General features: G+C 37.7%; 1 protein-coding gene across 2 annotated transcripts; it reads left to right on the top strand.

Moving 5' to 3' along the window:
* Positions 1–250: 250 nt before the first annotated feature.
* On the top strand, positions 251–11,081 carry LOC114352787 (collagen alpha-1(II) chain-like). Of its 2 annotated transcripts, XM_028304513.1 has the most exons (13): positions 251–350; positions 755–798; positions 1,058–1,097; positions 1,497–1,516; positions 2,227–2,271; positions 2,585–2,638; positions 5,287–5,349; positions 5,789–5,824; positions 7,266–7,338; positions 7,683–7,802; positions 8,889–9,058; positions 9,489–9,695; positions 10,773–11,081. In XM_028304513.1, exons 1-13 carry the CDS (start codon positions 302–304, stop codon positions 10,923–10,925), a joined length of 1,074 nt encoding a protein of 357 aa, XP_028160314.1. In that variant the 5' UTR covers positions 251–301; the 3' UTR covers positions 10,926–11,081. The 2 variants fall into 2 exon arrangements, with proteins under 2 accessions (XP_028160314.1, XP_028160315.1); XM_028304514.1 differs by lacking the exon at positions 251–350 and having other exon boundaries at positions 1,042–1,097.
* Positions 11,082–11,299: the final 218 nt, after the last annotated feature.

Genomic DNA, 11,299 nt, shown 5'->3' with positions numbered 1-11,299 from the left:
AGGTGATGTTGTTGGCTTGTTGACGATATAAAAATAAATGCAGATTAAATTCACGGGAAGTATCTAAATAAAGTACAATACTAAAATGAAAACTGCTTTACAATGGGGAATTCCATTTTCATTCAGTCTGTGTAACCACACCTTTAGTGGCAAAAATAGGAGCTTGCATGTTCATCATCATCAGGAAAATATCTATTTCAATATCATTTAAGGAAAATAGTTACATTAATCGTATGTATATTATGTTGAACAATCTGGTGCGCTTCAGTTGTTATTATTGAGTACAAAAGTGACCATCATTATGGACGCAAATATATTATTGAGTGTGTTCATTGTAATATTGACAGTTGGTAAGTTTTTTGTAATGACATGTCTTGATTATTTTTAAGAAAGGAAGTAAAAAAAATTAAACCTAGTACCTACGTAAACAGTAAATATTTTTTTTTTAAATATAAATCAGTCATTGATGCAAGTTTTAAAATCAGGTGGCAATGCGATTGCAAGGAAGGGGGGGGGAGGGGACTATTTTATGTATGATGAAACTATAAGTGTAACATGTTAAACTTATTACAGTTTTTATCAAGAATTGAGAATGTATTTATGTTTGTTACTCTTTCACGCAAAATAAGCTATTGAACGGATTTTGATGAAACTTTACAGTATTATTGAAAATTAGACTATAGCAATTTTTTAATTATCATACATGTATATTGTTATTCTACCTACTATAAATATAAAAAAATTATATCCACAGGTATTTGCAAAACTGCTGAATTCCCCCATGGAAGTACTGTAGCGGTAAGTTTTGCTGAGAAGAACAGATACTAATTAATAAATCACCAATTTATAAAAAAAAAACTGTTTTACCAGTGTGTCCTTTACAACAATTACAACCTTTGTAATTTACGTCAAAAACATTGGACATATTATTGTTAGCAAAAGGCCCATCAACATTTACACCAATTTACAAAAATTAAGCTTTATAATAATATTTTATTTTACATAATACAAAAAAATAAATCACTCAATTAACATGCACAGTAAAATTTTCTTTCAGGAAATTTTCGATGGAGGCAAAATGCATCCTGTCAAAATAGGTAAAATATAAGTATTTTCTCTATGCTATGCTACAAGTTTTTTATTATTCAATTGTTATTGATACCTAATAATATCTAAATATATAAATAACTCGAAGGTGACTGACTGATTGACTGACATAGTGATCTATCAACGCACAGCCCAAACCACTGGAAGGATCGAGTTGAAGTTTGGCAAGCAGGTAGATGTTATGACGTAGGCATCCGCTATAGGATTTTACGAAACTCCACCCCTAAGGGGGTAAAACGGGATTTTCGCGTACGAAGTTGCGGGTGGCCGCTAGTAAAATATAAATGTGTGACACATAGTAGGTAAAATATAAATATTTTATTTTGTTCATTATTTGATAATAACATTGTGGCAACTAATTGTATATTATTATTCTTAATCTATTACAGGCTCGTGTAAATTAGATGCGGTAAGTTATTTCAGTATTTTATCCTCTTTCTTTGATGTAATTAATTAATTAATAATAATAATAGGAGTGACGAATTTTCAAATGTTCGTGGTAAATTGGAGATAGTAACGTGATGTAGTAAATTCTATTAATATTTTGATTGAAATTTATAAATAAACCGTATGTTTATCAAGAGCTGTTCTAAGACAATTTGGAACGTGTTAGAGAATAGGGGTACACCCTTATTCTATTATTGTTTTTCTGAGAGTTTATATTATAGAATGACCAAAAATGTCATATTCTTATTTTATTATATTTTTTATTTAAATGAATAAAAAGTAAATATTTAATCCGTAATATCACGTGATCGCAAACATCAATCATAGCATGTGACGTCACGATCTTCTAAACAGTATGTGACAGTGACATTTTGATGTAAACTGCTTACTTAATCTGCTTACTATGAAGCAATGTGGTTGTTTGGAGGATCGTGACGTCATAACGACGCCATGACAGAACTTTAGCGTTTTACCAGGAAATGTTAAAACGAAAAATAAGTAGTTTTTAAATGTAAGAGTGTATTTATTTTTTATATATATATTTTTAGGTGTAATATAAATGTACATCTGTAAAAAAATATATCCAAAAAATAGTCTAGACCCCTATTGGTCAATATTAAATGAGGCGCTGTATGATGTTTCTTTTTTTAAAATGCTAACCTTATTTTTCAGAGAGATATAAAAGATTGGAAAATTATCGGACAAAAAGGCGAAAAGGTGCGTAAATTCTTCAGCACAAATTGAAACAGAATGAACATTAATATACATATAAAGCAAAGTCAGTATTTTTTTATGTAAGTAGTTTCTAAGTGCCCTAAAAAGAGCCTAGGTACTGAATAAACTATTTGAATTAAAATTTAAAAGCCTACTTACAGAAAACGAATTAATTTCTTTTTTTCTAAATTCAATGGCTACTACAAGCACTTTCGCACTTTCAACCTTCAAAAAACAAACAAACAAACTTTTTAGCTGTATAAATTATAATTTAATTTGTATTATGGATTTTTAATCCGTTTGCAATATTGTTCAGGGAGACACAGGCGAACAGGGCGAGCAAGGACTCGCTGGAATGCGAGGATTAAAAGTAAGTACCTACTTTTTCGTTCGGGAAGCTTCGCCATATACTCACGTCCGAAATACCGCAGTGTCTCAAGTCGAAAGTATTTAACCAATGCGTGTTGCCAGTGATGGTATACGGATCTGAGACGTGGTCGCTTACTATGGGCCTCATAAGAAGGCTCAAGGTCACCCAAAGGGCGATGGAGCGGGCTATGCTCGGAGTTTCCCTGCGTGATCAAATCAGAAATGAGGAGATCCGCAGGAGAACCAAAGTAACCGACATAGCTCGCAGAATTGCTAAAATCAAGTGGCAGTGGGCGGGGCACATAGCTCGTAGAGACGATGGCCGTTGGGGCAGGATAGTTCTCGAGTGGCGACCACGGGCTGGAAGACGTAGCGTGGGCAGGCCTTCTACTAGGTGGACAGACGATCTGGTAAAGGTCGCGGGAAGAGCCTGGATGCGGGCAGCGCAGGACCGTTCATTGTGGAAAACCTTGGGGGAGGCCTTTGTCCAGCAGTGGACATCATTTGGCTGAAACGTATGCGTAACGTAACGTATAACGTACCTACTTTTTAGGCCCCTCGCCCACGGCGATTACCCATTTTTGGGTTGGGAATTTGGGTTTGTAGCGATACAGTAGCGATTCTGTAGCGCGTTCGCATCGATACGTCAATCGTGATGCAAACGCGATACTGTCGCGATGCAAACGCGAGTCAGTAACCCTCCCTCCGTTCTCTCCCCGATGTCGCCCGACACGGTCGCGCGTTTGCATCGATACAGTCGCGCTGCTGTAGCGCTTTTTTTTGTTTATTTTTTTTTCACAGGGCAGAGTGGCGAGTACAGAAGGTACTCTAGCCGTTTGGCGATCGTCGGTGCGCGTGCCGACGTTCGCGACCGGGCCGTATCGAGCGCATTAAGGCGCCCGATCAGTGGCGAACCCAACTAGAGGGTTGCCCACCGCGGTGTTGGACCAACCAAAGTCCTGAGTAGCGCGTTGGCATCACTTCTGTTAGGGATATATTAAGTCCGCTACAGAGCAATAAAAACAGTGGTTGGTAGTAACATAATAAATATATTGGTATCAAAGCACACGTAGAATATTTACAATAGAGAGTTCGGCACAGCCATTACACAGCTAAAGACAACATCACATTTGAATATAAATGACAGTTCTATCATAGCGGTTCCAGCTAGCCAGCTCTACGTTATACAGCATGAAGGTGCTCATCAACACACCCCCTCAACTCATGCTTTATACAAGGCACTAGAGTACGCGCAACCCTAACCCTTTACTCAGCAAGTGATGCCTTATACGAGGCAAAGGTTTGGTGAAAATATCTGCCAGCATATTTTCAGTTGCCAAATGTTCTAAAGTTATCGACTTATTGTCACGCAGCACATCCCTTATAAAGAAATACCGTTCTGAAGCCTGAGAAGACTTCTTTTTCTTGCAATCGGATGCCTTATGTCCAAAGTTATGACATTTGAAACATTTATACTTAAATTTTGTTTCAGGTCCAGTCCCATTCTTCTTCTGATGTTTATTTATATACATAGCTCCTTCTATCCTCTCAACTTGGGTATTGCCTCTCGAACTGTATTCTTCGATAATTTTCACCCTAAGTTGTTCAGGCTTTGGCAGCTCGTCTCTACTTTCAATGGCGCATCTGAAGTTCTCATAGCTTGCTGGTAAACTATACAGCAACATAATCGCTAAAAGATCATCATGGATCACGATGTCCATTTCTTCTAACTTATCGACAGCTTCAAAAAATAAATCAAGATGTTCGCATACGTTCTGATCCTCACTCATCTTGTGTAGCATGAGCCTTTTCATCAGGGTCGCTTTTTTCGCAGGTCCACGTGATACGAACAGACTCTCTAATTTCAGCCAAACCTCTCGTGCAGTCTTCAATCTTTTCACATGATGAACAACACTCGGATCCAATGATAAAATCAACTCCGATCTTGCCTTTCTGTCAGCAAAATCCCATGCTGTTGATAATGTCTCATCCGTGGGTTTTGACTTTTCTCCACTTACATATTCCCAAAAATCATTTCTGATCAATAGGGCTTCTACTTGCACTTTCCAACTATCATAGTTGTCTTTTCTCAATAACTCAATACGTACATTCGACATTCTGTTCACGTCACTTTATACGAAATTATTTTCACGACAAACTATTTTAAAATGTTACTTTGCTCTGGGGCACTGGGCCCATAACCCTTGTTAGGGATATATTAAGTCCGCTACAGAGCAATAAAAACAGTGGTTGGTAGTAACATAATAAATATATTGGTATCAAAGCACACGTAGAATATTTACAATAGAGAGTTCGGCACAGCCATTACACAGCTAAAGACAACATCACATTTGAATATAAATGACAGTTCTATCATAGCGGTTCCAGCTAGCCAGCTCTACGTTATACAGCATGAAGGTGCTCATCAACAACTTCTGTAGCGCGATGCAATTGTGACTAACGCGCGTTAGTAGCGTTGCTGTCGTTGGTTTACCTACGAAACGCGTGACAGCATCACTACAAAAAGTCGCCGTGGGCGAGGGGCCTTAAGTGTTTACTTTACATTTTAAGACTTTTCTTGGCGTATTTAAAGTTGGCAACATGGCACATTAAAGTAGTGGGAAACTAAATAATTATTTTTTTACACAGGGACCACCAGGACGAAATGGACTACCAGGTGTAAATGGTACAAAAGGAGAGAAGGGTGATACTGTAAGTTTTTTAATTTTACTATTTTAATCTACAAATTGCTAGTATCACAATATGCTGGGTTCAGAAAATATGTAAGCAATTCGTAAAGCAGGGTCCAGACGGGTGTAACGCGTATAAAATGTATCGAAATAGAAATAGTATGGGCGGCACTTTACATGTAATGCTCGTAGTGCCGTTCACACGTAGAATTCGTGTTACATTACACGTAATCTTACACTACACATTACACCCATCGACCCAGATTAATGAAGTGTATGGCGTAATGAAATACGAATAGTTGGACGGCACTGCGAATGCGAATGTCAAGTGATTTTTATAATCCTACTTGCAAAAATCTTTTTCCATTTTTTTAATGAAATTACAAAAGTCGTATCCTGAAATTATTAGTCATTGTGTCAACTTAGTTATAGATTTAAAGAAGTTTATTATTTCCTTCCAGGGTCTTGATGGGCCGATTGGTCTGAAAGGAGAGCCGGTATGTACCTATTTATTGTCTTTACAGTGTTTGGGCACGCATATGTCAACTTTAATGGTGACAAATATCACATGCCTAATACCAAAAAATACAATTATACAATCTCCGCTGCCATCCCTATTTTTTGTGACTCATCATCATCATCATCTCAGCCATAGGACTCCCCCAATGCTTTCCATGTTGCCCGGCTGGTAGCGGCCTGCGTCCAGCGCCTTCCTTGTGATTACTAATTAAAATAGGTATTTATTTAGTATGTCAAATAGTTCGTGACACCCAAAGTAGCCAAAAAGATCGCAGCAATTCTTTGTTACAATATGGCCCTTTTCACACGTCCCGGTTACCGGCTAACCGGCGCCGGGTATCCGGTGGTGAAGTGTATGGGCATGGTGCGTAGCTTTCACATGTTCCGGCGTAATTAATCCGGCATGCCCATACACTTCACGACAGGGTACCCGGCGTCGGTTAGCCGGCAACCGGGACGTGTGAAAAGGCACTTAGAATATCGTTGTGTTATCAACTTTTTGATCACTTTGGGTGTCATGAACTATTTCACGCTGGACGGTACGTGCTGATAATTATGTTAATTTGAAACAAAAATAAAATGAAATAATAGCGGGAGACAAAATTATAGGAATACTAGCTTTCCGCCCGCGGCTTCGCCCGCGTGGATTTTTGTCTGTCACAGAAAAACTTTATCGCGCGCGTCCCTGTTTCAAAAACCGGGATAAAAACTATCCTATGTTCTTTCCCGGGACTCAAACTATCTCTATGCCAAATTTCATCAAAATCGGTTGCGAGGTTTAAGCGGGAAAGCGTAACAGACAGACAGACAGACAGACAGACAGACAGACAGACAGAGTTACTTTCGCATTTATAATATTAGTTGGGATTCAAAAAAAGAACTGAACATTACCAATATTCGGTGCTTACTTTGTATGTGAACCCACACATAATTATGGAAATCTTTTATTTGAACTAGCTTTTGCCCGCGGCTTCACCCACGTGAAATTTAGTTTGTCACATCGTCATAATTATAGCCTATGTTATGTTATTCTGGGCTATAAACAATAATCCTGTAAAGTTTCATCAAAANGGGATTCAAAAAAAGAACTGAACATTACCAATATTCGGTGCTTACTTTGTATGTGAACCCACACATAATTATGGAAATCTTTTATTTGAACTAGCTTTTGCCCGCGGCTTCACCCACGTGAAATTTAGTTTGTCACATCGTCATAATTATAGCCTATGTTATGTTATTCTGGGCTATAAACAATAATACTGTAAAGTTTCATCAAAACCCGTTCAGTAGTTTTTGCGTGAAAGAGTAACAAACATGTTGACATCCAGACCTCCAGACATCCATACAAACTTTCGCATTTATAATATTAGTAGGATAGTAGGATCAACCAACCTAATTTATCTAATATTTATTTTACAGGGCAGCATAGGCCCATCTGGAAATCCTGGACTGGATGGGAAGTGCCCAGAACGTTGTCCTTACCCTTATCCTGGTAATTTAAAAGTATATTATACTTAATAGTTCGTTCTTTCGTTTCAGCCAAAATAAATGACGTCCACAGCTGGACAAAGGCCTCCCCCAAGGTTTTCCACAATGAATGCATCTAGGCTCTTCTCCCGACCTTTACCAGATCGTCGGTCCACCTAGTAGGAGGCCTGCCCTCGCTACGTCTTCCAGCCCGAGGTTCGAGAACTTTCCTGCCCCAACGGCCATCGTCTCTACGAGCTATGTGTCCTGCCCACTGCCACTTGATTTTAGCAATTCTGCGAGCTATGTAGTAAGAAAGTATTATAAGTTTAATTCAAGAATTTGACGGCTATCACTTTCATTTTTCAGAACCTTCTTTGGGAAAAGGGCCTGAGGGCAAAAATGGTATAGGCACTGAATACCAACCAGCTAATAATTTGTGTCATACAATTATTGATCCAATAGAAGGGGGCACTAAGAGTATTGGAGGTGAGACCATAATATTGCGTAAAATGATAGCAACAGCATTATTGCATGGTGAACTAAAATGCAGGTGGTAAACATAATCATGTTGAGTATCTACCTATAATAAAGGCGAAAGGTCACTGACTGACTCACTCACTCATCACGAAATCTCAGAGACTACAAGTGCTAGAAGTCTCAAATATTGCATGGGGGTTCCTTTTAGAACGTAGGTGCTCACAAAGACGGGATTTTGCAAAATTCAATCCCTACGGGGGTAAAACGAGGTCCACGCGTACGAAGGTGTAAAATATTTGACGATTTGTTACTAGTTCTTAGTCTATAAGTCACCGTAAAATTGTGAATTCCGTCAGATTATAATCTGACGTAGTTAAATTACAATCTAATCTTTTTTTTTCTACCCTACCTAACCCACTGTTAGTTTATAATCTAACGCGTCATATTATAAACTGACAGAGTTCACAATTTCACAAACATATACAAATAAAGAAATTTCGACTTTGACTTGACTGTAATTTGAAGACTTGAAGTCGCGGGCAATCGCTAGTTTATAAAGTTTATATTTTCGGGCTCTTTCCCACAGCAACATCTTTTACAGTTTCTGCAAACTTTTAATAATAAAATTCACACCAACATCCCGTTTTTACGCCCGTATACTATGAGGTCTCACAGTGCGCGTGGACGCACAGGATCACACACGAACCAATCACAGAACTCTATTCAACGTTCGATTTGCTGCTTCACATAAGCAAGCATCGTTGTAAATACGAGTGTTAAACACAGTTGTAACACAGGTTGTAACTAACGACACGACACAACAGAGGGCTTAGTGTGAGTTTATATCAAACGTCCACACTAGTGAGTGCGTTAAAAAAATATATAAAAAACTTAGTTCTTGAAACCCGCTAGGAGCGCTGTACAATCCTTCATACATTTAATGACATTTTTTACGCGCTCAGTGACGACTTATGTAAACTCACGCTCAGGCCTCAGTCCTGAATTACATAATCTGGCAAAACTGGATTGCATGCCGTGGAAAAGGACCCTTTATGACCAAAAAACGTAAGTTATTGATTCTGATTATATTTTTAGATACAATTTGGGTGCGACCTGAAGACAGATTTCAAGTAAAATGTGACAAGGTCAATCATATGACGTGTCTCCCCTTATCACCGACAACAGAACACGACAAATACGTTGTTAATGAAACCGAACCGTTTTGGCTAAGTAAAAGAAATTTTGATTTGAAGAAATTTTATAATGTAAGTAATGACGTAATATCATCATCATCAACATCATTATCATCATTTCAGCCAGGACGTCCACTGCTGAACAAAGGCCTCCCCCAATGCTTTCCATGTTGATCGATTGGTGGCGGCCTGCGTCCAGCGCTTCCCTGCTACCTCTATGATATCGTCGGTCCACCTTGTGGGTGGACGTCTCACGCTGCCCATATGAGTATTCCATACAGTAACATTTCGCCCCCCGCCGAATACGATTTTAGATTAATAATAATACTTTATTTACAATCGAACCCGCGATCTCTGGCTCTGGGAATTCAAAAAAAACAAGAAAGTCGCAAAGCACGTCCAGAGGCGGTAAGAGAGGTTATTTTATACTCTCATTTAGTAGGCCGTACAAATAATTATTCGCCTTCAAATAATTTTCAATGTAATTTTTCATTTATTTCAGGTGTCTATGGACCGTATCGCTTGGTTACAAAAGAGATCTACGCAAGTAAAGCAAGTAATAAGATATCATTGCAAAAATTCATACGTCATTGACCAACCTGGGACAGCTTTAGTTTTAAAGGGTTGGAACGATATTACTATAGGCCATGAAACGACTGATTACAGCCCCTTGACATACGCTTTCCTAAATGATAATCATGAATGTACGGTAAGTAAAAAATAGCACTAAATTAATTATCAAATTTATGAAAGAAAATACAGTTTTCAGTCAACAGCTCATTAGACGTTATTTTTGATTCAATATATAATTATTATGATGGCTTTGTGATGTCTGTTCAACATTCAAGCAGTTTTTTTTTCATTTTATCTCTAGAACTTAGATTAATAAAGCCTAGATGGATATTATGGATAGTCTTCATACAAACGCTTCGTCAAAAGTGAGAATCTATAAATTATTATAAACTAGCTTTTGCCCGCGGCTTCACGTGACATTTAGTGCCACAGAATCGCATAAATTATAGCCTATATGTTAATGTGGGTTACAAAATAATAATACTGTAAAGTTTCAAGTAGTTTTTGCGTGAAAGAGTAACAAACATCCACACAAACTTTCACCTTTATAATTAGTAGTATAATTATTAAGGCGCTTTTTTCGATAATGAGATATTTTTATCCACATTTACCTTAATAAAATTATTTAATAGGTAAGACATCCCAACTAATATTATAAATGCGAAAGTAACTCTGTCTGTCTGTCTGTCTGTCTGTCTGTTACGCTTTCCCGCTTAAACCTCGCAACCGTTTTTGATGAAATTTGGCATAGAGATAGTTTGAGTCCCGGGAAAGAACATAGGATAGTTTTTATCCCGGTTTTTGAAACAGGGACGCGCGCGATAAAGTTTTTCTGTGACAGACAAAATTCCACGCGGGCGAAGCCGCGGGCGGAAAGCTAGTTTTAAATAAAACAATAAAGTTTAAAGCGGAAGTTGCCTGTTTTTCTTGCGCTTATTATCTATCTAGGCTTTATTAATCTATGCTCTAGAACTGCTAAAATTTCTATTTAGCAAAACCTTCTAAGTACCTAAATTAATATTTAAAAAATTCGGTGGACCGACGACATCTTAAAGGTAGCAGGAAGGCGATCAACGCAGGCCGCTACCAACCGAGCAACATGGAAAGCATTTGGGGAGGCCCATGTTCAGCATTGGACATCCTATGGCTGAGATGATGATGATGATTATGATGATGATGAAATGATAATATTACAAAAAACATTTTTTTTCAGCCTGATGCCCCCAAAACGGAATGGAAACACTCGGATATTATGATCAAGAGCAAAATTGCTCGCCGTCTGCCAATTATTGACTTTCGTATAAAAGATATCCGCAAAGAGTCGCAGAGCTTCTACTTGGAACTACGTGAATTGTGCTTTGGATGAGTGAAAAAATCTAGTGAAAAACTAAAAAATAATCATAATTGTGACTAAACTGTTCGATACCCGCGTTTCGTTATGTCTTCGTGCAGTTTGCATAATTATCTTAACTAGTGTCAAGTATTTATTTATCAATAATCTTTAAAGTTCTTCTACATAAAATATGAATAAACAGTAAAAGTTATTTTGGAAATTAAAATTATGAGTTTCAATTTTAAGAGAATAAGTTACCAATAATAATTTTAATAATTTAGCTAATCACAATAGTATAAGGCTGAGTTGCACCACCCAAATTTGACCGTAACTATGACGATAACCGGTGTTTTTGTATGGAGTTTGGTCGATATTTGACGTTTATCTCAGTTAAAGTAAGATGGTGC

Source organism: Ostrinia furnacalis, unplaced genomic scaffold (genome assembly GCF_004193835.3).
Source record: "Ostrinia furnacalis isolate ACB-3 unplaced genomic scaffold, ASM419383v2 OfSCF1452, whole genome shotgun sequence".
In the NCBI taxonomy this organism is placed as follows: domain Eukaryota; kingdom Metazoa; phylum Arthropoda; class Insecta; order Lepidoptera; family Crambidae; genus Ostrinia; species Ostrinia furnacalis.
Note: the sequence above shows the minus strand (reverse complement) of the source record. Positions and strands in the feature narration are given on the sequence as shown.